The sequence below is a fragment of the Cygnus atratus genome, chromosome 11 (assembly GCF_013377495.2).
Source record: "Cygnus atratus isolate AKBS03 ecotype Queensland, Australia chromosome 11, CAtr_DNAZoo_HiC_assembly, whole genome shotgun sequence".
Taxonomy (NCBI): Eukaryota; Metazoa; Chordata; class Aves; order Anseriformes; family Anatidae; genus Cygnus; species Cygnus atratus.
The window spans coordinates 10,226,476-10,239,110 of NC_066372.1; the positions used below are offsets into that span (position 1 = coordinate 10,226,476).

Consider the following 12,635-nt stretch of genomic DNA (forward strand, 5'->3'; position numbering starts at 1 on the left):
ACATGCATGTGCTGCATGAACGTGCACACACTTGTACCTGTCTCCACATTTGCATGCATATGCACACATATGCTTGCAAACACAAGTTGCAAACACGTTCACACAGGTGTCTGCGCAAGTGTGTAATTGCACTGGCTTGCAATACAGGCCTGCATTTGCATGTGCTTGCAACTGTTTGCAGGTGCTTGCAACCATTTGTACACACTTGCAATGCATGCATGTGTTTGCACAGTTGCATACTTGCACATGCAACGTGTGTGTGCTTGCAACACATGCATGTGCATTCTTGCATACTTGCACAGACTTGCAGCACGTGCATGTCCACACTTGCACATTTGCACACACCTTCAACACATGCATGTGCATGCTCGCACACTTGCACACGCTCGCAGCATGTACCTGCTTGCACACTTGCAGGACATGTATCTTGCAGACACACATGCGCATGGCCGCACACACACGCATGTGGCTGCACACCCGCGTGCCGCCTGCCCCCCGTTGTGGGGAGCCGAGCGCCCCACGCCCGGCCTCTGCTCCGCGCGCCCCCAATTAACGGCTGCCGCCTAATTGCGGCCGCCCCGGGCCGTGCCCTCACGGCCCCCGGGCGTTAACTCTGAAGCCTACCGAGGGCGGGGGGCGGGCGGGGGCGGGGCCCGGCCGCGATGACGCAGGCAGCAGTGGGCGGGGCCGGCGCGGGATTGGCCGCCGCTCCCTCATTATGCTAATGCCCCGCGCCCGGCCGGGGCCGGCCGGCTGACGTCACCGGGCGGAGGGGGGGGCCGAGCGCGGCCGGGCCGAGCCGAGCGGCGCCGAGCGGTTCCGAGCGGTTCCGAGCGGTTCCGAGCGGTCCCGAGCGGCGCCGAGCGGGGCGGGCGGGGCGGGGCGCGGCGCGGAGCGGCCATGGCCGCGGCGGGCAGCGGCGTGGCGGCGGCGGCGGCGGCGGCGGAGGCGGGGGCGGGCCCGGGCCCGGCGGGGGCGGCGTTCAGCACCGCGAACAGCGGCCGGGTGAACGGGCTGAGCCACCCGGCCGGCGCCATCGCCATGAAGGACCACGACGCCATCAAGCTCTTCGTGGGGCAGATCCCGCGCAACCTGGAGGAGAGCGACCTCAAGCCGCTCTTCGAGGAGTTCGGGCGCATCTACGAGCTCACCGTGCTCAAGGACCGCTTCACCGGCATGCACAAAGGTACGGGCGGCCCGCGGCGGGGCGCCGGCAGCCGTGGGCTCCTCAGGTGGGGCTCCTGAGGTGCGACGTCACGGGGTGGGGGCACCCCTGAGGTGGGTGCCCTGAGGTGGAGGCAGCCCTGAGGTAGGGCTCCGTGAGGTAGGGGCTCTGTGAGGTGGACGCACCCCTCAGGTGGGACATCATGGGGTGGGACATCTTGAGGTGGGGGCACCCCCGAGGTGGGGCTCCGTGAAGTGGAGGCAGCCCTGAGGTGGGGGTGCCCCTGAGGTGAGACATCGTGAGGTGGAGGCAGCCCTGAGGTGGAGGCAGCCCTGAGGTGGAGGCAGCCCTGAGGTGGTGGCAACCCTGAGGTGGTTACCATGAGGTGGAGGCTTCCCTGAGGTAGGGCTCCGTGAGATGGGACACCATGAGGTGGAGGCACCCCCAAGTTGGAGGCACCCCTGAGGTGGGTGCAGTGGGTTGGAGGCACCCCTGATCTGGAGGTATGCCTGAGGTGGAGGCACCCTTGAAGTGGAGGCAGCCCTGAGGTGGGTACCATGAGGTAGAGGCTCCCCTGAGGTAGGGCTCCATGGGATGGGACATCATGAGATGAAGTTATCCCCGATCTCGAGGTAGACCTGAGGTGGAGGTACCTCTGAGGTGGGGTATCGTGAGATGAAGTTACCCCTGAGGTGGAGGCATCCCTGAGGTAAATGCACCATGAGGTGTGTAGGTACCCCAGAGCTGGGGCACCATGAGGTGCAGGTACCTCTGAGGTTGGGGTACCCCTGTAGAGGGGCACTCCTGAGGTGGAGGCACGCATCTGAAGCAAAGAAACCCCTGGGACGGGGACAACCGCCCAAGCAGGAGGCACCCACCTAGATGTGGGGTGTTCCTACCTGCCTTGGAAGCACCCACCGGCTGTTCTGGGCACTGCCTCGGCTGGGGACACCCACCTGGGTCCACCGCACCAGAGCGGGACCATGGAGCTCTGGGTGTCACCTGGATGGGACCTCGTGCTCCTCTGCAAGCTGTCAGCGCACTCCTGGGCTGTGGGCAGTGCCCGCCTCACCGGGACATTTTTGGAAGCCGAAACTTGGCGCTAGCGGATGCTGGTGTATCGGTACCCTTCGGCCTGGGATGACTCCTGGACTCCTTCACTCTCAGCACCAAGGCCTCCAAAATGCCTCCGAAGCTGAATTTGTGCCCTAAGGCAAGGGGATTGCACCGTGCTGGCCCCAACGGCACTTTGTCCAGCACACGTTTTGACTGCCATGGCCCAGGAACACAATGTTATTGCGGATGCTCCTCTAATCAAACGCTGTCCTTGCTCCTGGCGAGCCTCTGAGGGGAAACGTGGCTGCCACTGCTGCCCTCCGAACTTCTTCTGGGCACCGTCCGCATCATTGCCCGCAGAGGGGAAAAAAAAGGAAAAGAGAGCAGAGAGGAGGAAGCCAGCTTGATTACAAATGGCAAACACTGGAAACGCAGGCGGCTGGGAAGGCAGAGGCACCCGCAGCTCGGGGCTGAAGCGAGCCACTGCATCGACCTCTGTTTTCCACCTAATATTTAACCAAAGGGGCTCTGTCTTTGCCCCCAGAGGGGCTGATGTGCCCAGGACCCCAGGGTGGCTGAAGGACCCCATCCCTCGGCGCCCCCCGCCCCACTGCCACGCTCCCTCTCCTCCGAGGCACGCTGATTGTACTTATTAAGAGTTATTAATACTTAATCAGCTGGCGGATTTAATTGTGCCAATATTAAAAATGCATCAATGTCAATTTTATTCATTAAATATTTACTTTGTTGAAGGGAAACTGTTTTGCTGCTGTTTTAATATCACTTTCAGAAGCTTATGGATGTGACCTCGGCAAATACGGGGAGCCCTCGGATAGGGAGCGGCGTGGCGGCACGGGGACCCGGGATGCTCCCGTGGGGACAGAAGAGAGCCGGCCCTGTCCCTGCCGTGCGAGCCGTGGGGTGAGCGAGCGCTCGGCAGTGTGAGTCAGCGTGGGAAAACCTCGCCCCGGGCGCATTTCTGATTCCCGAAGCGCCGCGACGTGATGCTGGAGGAGCCGGAGCGCCTTCGCGGCGCGATGCCATCCGCAGCAGGGAGGATGCTCCGGGGTGCGCGGCATCGACTCTTGGAAATCTGCTTCCCGGAGGACTGTGGCTGCGGCTTTCCCCAGGGCTTCCTGGTGCTGTGCTTGGGGCCGGAGAGCTGCTGGCCTCACTGTGCACCCTCACCTTCCTCCTGCTGCTCCCTCGTCTCTTTTGCATTAACATCTCCCTCTCTGCTTTGGGGCTGAGCTCAGGGCTGGCAGTTTTGCTCACGTGCACATGGTCCCAGGATGGGTGTCCGGGTGCTGATGCGCCTCAGAGCCACGTTAGCCACCGGGTGCTGGAATTTGGGGTGCTCAGGGCATTGTGATGGGTGCCAGGCCAGACGCTAATCCTGTCTCCCCATCTCTGCAGGCTGTGCCTTTCTCACCTACTGCGCCCGCGACTCAGCCCTGAAGGCTCAGAGTGCCCTGCACGAGCAGAAGACGCTGCCAGGGGTAAGTGACAGCCGGGAATCGGGGCAAGATTTGGGGGCTGGCACCGCATCGACCTCCCCTGTCCATCTGCGGTGCCATGGGTGCAGTGGGTGCTGTGCTGGGCACATGCAGCGTGCACAGGCATCACTTTGGCTCAGGGGATGCTCTGCACAGGGGAACTGTGGCCTCAGCTGTGCCTTGTGTCACCGCATCACCGCTGTGATGAGTTCAGAGCACTCAGCCTAGCGCTTGGGGACGATGCCAGAGTGGCCAGGAGACTGGGGATGACACCAACTCCGTCGGTGCTGGGTGCGTGCTCAAACGCAGCCCAATTAAACGCAGGCTCGTCACATTTTAACAAATACCCCTCCACGGGGGTGGATTTGTCACCCCTGGGTGACACGCCAGGGCGCCAGGGCGCAGCGGGGTCCCAGCGCAGGGTGCAGGAGCCGCTCCAGCGGCCGCAAACCGAGGCATTGATTTTCTCCCGCCTGCGTGCCGCTGCGCTTTCTGTGGGCTCCGACCTCCCGAGCTTTAACAAAGTGAAAATAAATATTTAACTATTCTCCTAAATCAAAATCGATAGGGCAGCCGCTTGGCTGGGGAAAGCGCGAGGCCCGTAAATACAAACACCGACCTCGGCCGTGCGGGGAGCCCTTTTGTTACGGGGCCGGAGGGCGCCGCCGAGGGCACCGTCCCCACCCCGCGTTCCTGCCGCACGTCAGTAGGCTTCAGAGTGAACGGCGCGGCGCCGCCTCCGCGGGGGGCTGCGGGACGAGCCCGCCCGCCTCGCCCCGCGCCCCGCGCCGGGCACACGGCCCCCGGCCCCGCTCCTCGCCGCGTGGGCGCGCCTCTGCGGGTGCACGCTGCTCGCGCTCGCCCCCGTGCTCGTGCTCGCCCCCTGGCGCGGCGAGGGGGGGCGTGGCCTCGCCGAAGCCCCGCCCCCCGGCTCGGCCCGGCCCGGCTCGGTCCGGCTCGGCCCCGCCTCCGCCCCGCCTCCCGCGCGCGCCGCTGCGCGAACCGAGCCGAGCCGAGCCGAGCCGGGCCGGGCCGGACCCAGCCGAGCCGCCGCGGGTGGAGCCGGGCCGGGCCGAGCCGGGCCATGCAGCTGCCGCAGGTGCCGGCGCCGGGCCCGCGGCCGCCCGTGCTGTGGGTGCCCGCCGGCTCCAAGATCCTCTGCATCGAGGTAGGGCCCCCGCCTTTGTCCGCCGGCACGGCTCGGCACGGCCCCGCCCGGCAGCGGGGGGGCAGCGCGTGTGTGCGTGCGTCTGTGCGTGTGCGTGTTTGTGTGTGTGTGTGCAACGGGGTGCGCGATGGGGGGACACGGGGTTTAGTGGGGTGTGCAAGGGGGTGCTGGTGGGAGCGAGCGGGCGTGCAGACGGTAAGTGGCTGTCTGTGCGCGGGGGCCGTGGGTGTGCGTGCGGTGCAGCTCGCGCACCCAGAGGGGCGTATGGCCACCTGCACGTGCGCGTGGGGCCGGCGTGCGGCTGCACGTGGGCGTGCGGTTGCGCCGAGGGCGTGCGAGGACGGGCAGACGTGGGGCTGCGCGGGCGCAAGCGTGCACGGCGGTGCACGGAGGCGTGCTGGCACGGGCATGCACCAGGCTGCGGGCGTGCACGGCACGCGTGCAAGTGTGGGTGTGAGGCTGTGGGCACAACAGACGCATGTGGGAGCACTCAGCGAGCCCGGGGGTACCGAAAAAACCCTTTCTGGTTTTCTCCCTGGCGCAACACAGCCCCTGGGGAGGTTGACGGGTCCCCGCGGCCCGGTGTTCCCAAACATCAGCCGCTCTCGGAGGACCGATGCGGGTTCATAAGCAGCAGGCGGAGATGGGAGGCACATCGAAACGGCGCTCTGCGGCTCCGAAATGTTATTCTAAATCACACGCACTGGGTTCATTATGTTGAGTGTATCACGGCAGGAACGGGAAAGATCTTCCATCAAAGGCCGCCGTGCTGGTGAACGCGACCGGCAGCGCCTCCCCCCCACCCCCAAAAATGGGGTCCCTCCTCCCGGCTGTGACAGCAGGATGCAAGGACCCTGTGTCCATCGGTCCCCTCCCCGAGCATCCCTGCCTCTGCGCTGACATCTCCTCCCCGCGTTGCCCGGGAGACGAGGCGGTTGCCATGGAAACCGCCCTCCTCTTCTTCCTGAGCCTTCCTCCTCCTCCTCATTGAGCCTTCCTCCTCCTCATCATCACCCGGGGGCCGGTGCTGCCCCCACCCAGCTCTGGGGGTGCCCCCGCGGTGGCGGCGGTGGCATTTCGGGGCACCTCCTTGTACGGGTGGCTGCCTCCTGCGGGTGTCCAGCCTGACGCGCGTGCCCGCCTTTACACGCCCGTTGCACGCACGTCCTCGCGCGCCACTGTCGTGCGCCCAGGCCGTGCAGTACGTTCCCGGCACACCCGTGGCGTGTTGCATGCGTGACACCCCCCACATGCATGCTGGGTGCACGCGTGTCAGCCTGCCGTTGCCGTGACGACCCTATCAAGCACATGGCGCGGCAGCGCGGGGGATGCACGCTTGTTGCCATGGAAACTGCCGTAATTGTAGCGCGTTTTCAGAAAAAAAGGGGGGAAGAGGAGGGGGAGAGAGGTGGGAAGGAGAAATGGCCCCGTGCAGCACTGGACCAGGGAGGCACAGCTGTGGGGACGCTCGCACTGTCCCTGCGTCCTGGTGCACACACACGTCACGCCCATGGGCGCAGGGACAACACAGCGCCTGGCACGCGTCACACCCGTGCACGTCCTCACTGCCACTGCGTGGCCTCACCAGGCAGCAGGGGGCACCTGCCGCCCCCAAAGCACAGCCAGCCCCACAGGGCTGGAGCTGGACCCTCCGCTCTGTCCCCGTGCCGTGCCCTTGTCCCGTGCCCCCAAATCCTGCCCTTCGCCATGGAAGGTGTCACCAGGGGCTGTCGCACCGCCACCGACTGCCTGCTCCCGGTTGTGTGTTGCAGATGAATCGCCCCATCCAGGTGAAGCCAGCGGACAGCGAGGGACGAGGAGGTAGGTGCACCCCCCGAGCCACCTGAAAGGGCGTGGGGCTGCCCGATGGATGCCCTGAGCACGTGGCTCGGCAACATTTCAAGTCAGAGGGCTGAGACCTGGCACTTCTCACGATGCTGTTGAGTCCCAAAGGCCCTCAGGGACCGCAGCAGCGCGGGGACCCGCAGGATGTTGGCGTGACGGCCAGCTGCACCCTGTCCTTCTGGCCGGGGCGGACATCCACGCGTCCACAGCACGCCGCGGTTCTTTGGCACAACGCAACTGCTCCGAGCGCGTCCTGGAGGGACACAGCAAATAAATTACCCACTTACTGAGCATAATTGGTGAGGGATTAAAAATCGATGGGTGAGCTTGGGTGCCCAGCTCCGGCCCCCTCGCCCAGGAGGCGACGCTCGGCCGCCTTCGCGGAGAGATGGTTTATGTTTAACCAGACAATGCGTGAGCCCTATTCCCTTAACTAATTTTCCCGGTACCTTAACGGACGGTGCATTAATCGTCTCCTGCTGTTATTTATTTATTTCCCCGGCAACGCTCTGACAGGGCACCTTATTTTCTTTGTCAAATGCCATTAGCGCGCGGCGGGACCGTGCGGCCGTGCAAGACAGATGCTGGTAATAATCATGAAATTCTCATTATTTACTCTCCCTTCTCTCGTGTTTGGGTTATTGATGTCCCCCGGGCATGGCCGGGGACTGCAGGTTATTCTGATAGTCAATCATATGAATGCAATTGCTGGGGTTTTGTGGGCTTTGTTCCCCAGCCACATCGCTACGCGTCCTGTGGCACGGGACAGCATTGGCACCGTGGGAACAGGGTCCCGGTCCTCAGCTCCGCTTCACCCCTAAGAAATTCCCCCGCAGGAGAGGGTTCCCACCCCGTGTGTTTTGTAGGATGGGGAGGAAGAACCCAGCGTCTCCACCACAGGGTTTTGCACTGGTGCTGCTGGCCTCCCTCCCTCCCCAGCCTCTTTTTCCTCCACGACCATTTGCAAACCTGGCACAGGGGAGGGAACGGCGCGTGGCATCCCCCTTGCCGACAGGCTCTGCTTTGCTTTTAGAAGACAGGAAGCTCTTCGTGGGCATGCTGGGGAAGCAGCAGAGCGAGGACGACGTCCGGCGCCTCTTTGAGCCCTTTGGCCAGATCGAGGAGTGCACCATCCTCCGTGGGCCCGACGGAGCCAGCAAAGGTGGGAAACAGGGAGCTGGGGGATGGGAGCTGCCAGCCGGGCAGCCCCCACAAACCACCTCTCCCGTGCCCCTGGTCTGCCCGCAGGTTGTGCCTTTGTGAAGTACGGCAGCCACGCCGAGGCGCAGGCTGCCATCAACAGCCTGCACGGCAGCCAAACCATGCCGGTAAGCGCTGGGCGTGCCCCGTGGCTCTCATCCTACCCCCTGTGCTGTCTCCATAATCCAATCATGGGCTAATTTGATCTGTCTAATTGGATCAAAATCCCAGTTTGTTGTCCACATCACCCTGAGGTTCATCCTTGCCTCACACTGGGGGTGGGTGCGTGGGGCTAATTCCCTCGCTCCAGGAGAAAGGTGTGATTTAATTAACACCGAAGGTCAAAACCGTGAGCGAGGGGGAAAGGAAAACAGCGGTCAGGGAGCAGCCGCCGGGAGGAAAGACGGCTGTAATTAAACCTCGCATCGATCACTGCTTGCTGCTGCCAACCAGGCGGCATCCCAGGGCTGCGGGGCGAGGACACTGCAGCCGCCGGGAGCCAGCAGGTCGTCCCCAGAACAGGGTGACATTCTGGGGTCGCGCCAGGCCAGTGGCCCCGCTGTCAGCCCCATCTCACCCCCGCTGTAGGGCGCCTCATCCAGCCTGGTGGTGAAGTTTGCGGACACAGACAAGGAGAGGACCCTGCGGCGGATGCATCAGATGGCAGGGCAGCTGGGCATCTTCAACCCCATGACCATCCAGTTCGGTGCCTACGGGGCCTACACGCAAGCGGTAGGAGGTGGCATGGGGTCAGCATGGGAGGGGACACGTCTTTTTTTGGGGAACGTGCTGGAAATGCTAATTTATCCTCCCTTGCCTCTTTCTTCCTCTGCACCTCGCTCACTTTTCCCTCTTTCCTCCCTTTGTTTTTCCTTCCCCCTTCAGATCATGCAGCAGCAGGCGGCCCTGATGGCGGCGGCGCAGGGGACCTGCCTGAACCCCATGGCTGCCATCGCTGCGGCCCAGATGCAGCAAATGGCCGCCTTCAATGTCAGCGGGCTGGTGGCTGCCCCCCTCACCCCTTCTTCAGGTACAGCCCCTGGTTTCACCCCACCACCCACCTCCTTGGTGGCCTCGGCGGGGGGACACCGGCGCTGATGCCCTCCCTCCTGCCCGTGGGGCCACAGGTACGAGCACCCCCCCCGGCATCAGCACGGCGCCCGTGCCCAGCATCGCCACGCCGATTGGGGTGAATGGCTTCAGCCCGCTGCCGCCGCAGACCAACGGGCAGCCCGCCTCTGAGACCATCTACACCAACGGCATCCACCCCTACCCAGGTGCCGTCCTCACACCACCCCATGCAGCATGGGGGGGCTCGGACGCGCTCCCCGGTGCCGGGGACGCATGCTGGGAGCTGGTCGTCCTCGGCTTTCCCTCGCTTACTCTCTTCCTTCTCCCTTCTTTTCTCTTCCCAGCTCAAAGCCCCACAGTGGCAGATCCCCTCCAGCAAGCCTACGCGGGCATGCAGCACTATGCAGGTCTCAAACCTCGCTTGCACGTCTCCCTCTCTCCCCGCTCTGCTCTGTGCCGGTTCCTGGAGGGGGGCTGTGAGCGCCGCGGGGGGGTCAAAGCCGGGCAGAGAGGCCCCACGCGTCCCGGGCATGGGTTAGCGCAGTAATGCAGTGAGAGAAGGGTGTCAGAGCAAGCTGTGGAAGTACTCTGAGCCCGGCAGTTGGTATTTAATTAGGAGTACCAGTGGCGATTTCCAGCTTTGCAACAGAAAACAAAGCTTCTGACCCCTGGTCATTATTTTGGCCAACCAAAAGTTGATAAAAGCCTCTTTCCTCCACCTTAAGGCCGTGTTACTGGTGCCCTCAGCATCCCTACTGGGAGAGCCGTTCCTGCACGCCAGGGTCCTGCTGGCAGAGGCAGGCTGCACTGCAGGGGGAGCCAGCACCCCAGAAAGGCTTTTGAAGCCCAATTGCGCCCTCCCACGGTGCCACGTCCCACCCCGATGCCACAAGGGAGGAACGGGACCTCAGGCAGCAGCCACCACCCGAGCAGTGACCATGGCTCTGCTCAGACCTCTGTGCCACCAAACCCCACGTGCTGGGGACGCGGTGATGAAGCCCCGCTGGGGCCAGCGAGGGTGGCAGTTGGGGACATCCCTCCGGGGGCCGGTCCCCATCCTGTGCCAGGGTCTCAGCGCCGTGTTTCTCTGTTCCAGCAGCATATCCCACCGCCTACGCGCCCATCAGCCAAGCCTTCCCCCAGCAAGCGCCCATCATCCCGCAGCAGCAGCGAGAAGGTAAGGGGGGCACCCCACCGCGGGGCCGGCTGCTCTGCTGCTCCCGGTGGCCCCCGCCTCGTGGCTGACATGTGGCCCTGTCCTTTGTGTGTCACCCAGGTCCCGAAGGCTGTAACCTGTTTATTTATCACCTGCCCCAGGAGTTCGGGGATGCAGAGCTCACGCAGATGTTCTTGCCTTTCGGCAATGTCATCTCTGCCAAAGTCTTTGTGGACCGTGCCACCAACCAGAGTAAATGCTTTGGTAAGTCACCGTCTGGGGCTCTCCCCGGTGGCCGGGCAGCACCGATGGGTGACCAAACCCAAAGCAGCGTTGTGGCTGTCACCCCAGGGCTGAAGGACCACACCGTGCCAGGACAGAAGGACATAACCTCCTGCTGCCGCTAATTAGGATGTCACTGCATCACCTTCGTGTCCCCAGACCTCATCCCCCCAGTGTCCCCACAGACCCTGTCAACCCCATGTCCCTGTGGATCCTCTCACCCCAGAGTCCCCACAGGCCCTGTCACCTTGATGTCCTCACAAACCTCGGTGTCCCCAGAGATGTCATCACCCAGCGCCCTGCAATTTGGGGCTTCGCTGTCCACCCAGACCTCCCCATCCCAGAGGCCATTCCTGGGCTTTGTGAGCCCATCTGGGGGAGCATGGGGTCCGTGATGAAGTTGGGCCGTGACCCTGTTGAAGTCGAGCAGCGAGGTGTGATGCTGATGGTGACAAACTGTCCCCCCCTCTGTTGCCCTGTCCCTCGCCCCCAGGTTTCGTCAGTTTTGACAATCCGACTAGCGCTCAGGCAGCCATTCAGGCCATGAACGGCTTCCAGATCGGCATGAAGAGGCTAAAAGTCCAGCTAAAGCGGCCGAAAGATGCCAACAGACCCTACTGACCCCTGCCCACCCTGGCCCTACGGAGAGGTAAGGTGGGGACCTGGTGGTGTCACCTACGGCACCACTGGTTTGAGCCAGATTTTCTCCAGAAATGCCCTCATGCATGTGCTGGGCTCTCTGCTCCCAGAAGAGTGTGTGGGGCTGGGCGCCTGAGATAAAGAGCGTCTGTTTTGGGTAAAATCCCAGTGATGTGGGATTAGTGCTTCAGCTGGGCACTGCCGGGGTGGGCCGGATCCTGCCCGGCAGCCGTGGATCGCTCACGGAGCCTTCGCTGTCTTGCAGGTCGGGCGTCCCACGGTGTCTGACGACTTTCCCCTTCCCCAAGTGCAGTATCCAAACCCGTAACTCTCTTTCTTTGCAACATGTCCCGGAGGAGGAGGAATAGGAGGAGGAGGCGATGAAGAAAAAAACGCGAAGAAGAGAGCCATTCTGGTCGTAGCTTTTCTTTTCCTTTTTGATTTTTTTTTTTTTATCCAAACGGTCTTGTTTGTTTCTTAACGGGATTGAGAGAGCGAGGAAGGCAGGAAGGAGAGCGACACGGCAGTGGTAGCGGGGCTGAGATTCGCTGCTGGCCGCTCAATGGGACTCGCCAAATCCCTTGCCGGGAGAGAGGACCAAGGCCCGGGCGGCCGGGACGTGAGCTACCTTTTTAAAGCACTCATTTGCTGCTACAAATTTCCCAGGAGGAACGAGGAACAGAGGCTCCAAACGGACTTTAAACCAAAGGCAGCAGGAAGGGACCAGCCTTGGGCGCTTCACCTGGAGGATGCTTGTTTGGAAAGAGAAATCGTGATAGTTTTTTCCACGTCTGGCTGGGAAAAAGAGGGAAAAAAAAGGATAAAAGGATGTTGGACTTACAGAAGATATATATAAATAAGTATATATATATATATCCCATGGAGCAGGGTGGCGGGACACGCACTTCCCCCTGCTTGTCACTGGCACAGGGACATAGGATTACTTGTTTCAGAGTCATATCATTCCTTAGAGTTTAGGGACCAAAGGACTATTGCTTTTTTAAATATATATATAAATAAATTAATTTAAAAAAAAAACACACAAAAAAAAACCAGGAAGAAGAAAAAAAAAAGATTTAAGAAAAACCTCGGGCGCAAGAGCTGCGAGCGGCGCCAAGAGGAGCTTAAGGGCTCGGTCTGGGGGGGCTGATTTGCGGCTGAGTGCCGGGGAGGGGGGATGTTGAGGGATTTTGGGGAGGCTGCGGTGGCCCCAGCAGCCAAATCTGGTCAAAAGAGCCCCTCGGTCGCCTGCGGGAGACGGCGAAGCGATTTGGTTCTTTGGCCCTTTTGTGTTTTTTTTTCCGTTTGTTTTTTCAGCCAAAAAAATTAAAAAATAAAAAATGTGAGGTTTCGGCAGAAATGAAGCAAAGCAAAATAAAATTATTTTGTCAAAATCTTCACCTTGGTTTGTTCTTTGGAGCAATCACTGCATGCTGGAGTCCGGCTGCGAGCCGGGGCGGTGCTGGTGCGGCCACGCTTCTTCCCTGGAGAAGGAAATGGGACGGGACCCAACGTGCACCAGCAGCCTCTCATTTTGGGGTTTTGCTTTGCTTTTTT

At 61.9% G+C, this 12,635-nt stretch overlaps 1 protein-coding gene across 8 annotated transcripts; it reads left to right on the plus strand.

Moving 5' to 3' along the window:
- Positions 1-900: 900 nt before the first annotated feature.
- CELF6 (CUGBP Elav-like family member 6) lies at positions 901-12,383 on the plus strand. 8 transcript variants are annotated; one of them, XM_035566745.2, is made up of 13 exons: positions 901-1,186; positions 3,638-3,720; positions 6,658-6,706; positions 7,764-7,892; positions 7,979-8,058; positions 8,519-8,662; positions 8,816-8,960; positions 9,058-9,207; positions 9,346-9,408; positions 10,098-10,178; positions 10,278-10,421; positions 10,933-11,088; positions 11,344-12,383. In XM_035566745.2, the coding sequence occupies exons 1-12, from the start codon at positions 901-903 to the stop codon at positions 11,058-11,060; spliced, it is 1,482 nt and encodes a 493-aa protein (XP_035422638.1). In that variant the 3' UTR covers positions 11,061-11,088; positions 11,344-12,383. The 8 variants fall into 8 exon arrangements, with proteins under 8 accessions (XP_035422638.1, XP_035422640.1, XP_035422639.1 ...); XM_035566747.2 differs by having other exon boundaries at positions 1,042-1,186; positions 7,767-7,892; positions 11,344-12,382; XM_035566746.2 differs by having other exon boundaries at positions 1,042-1,186; positions 10,101-10,178; positions 11,344-12,381.
- Positions 12,384-12,635: the final 252 nt, after the last annotated feature.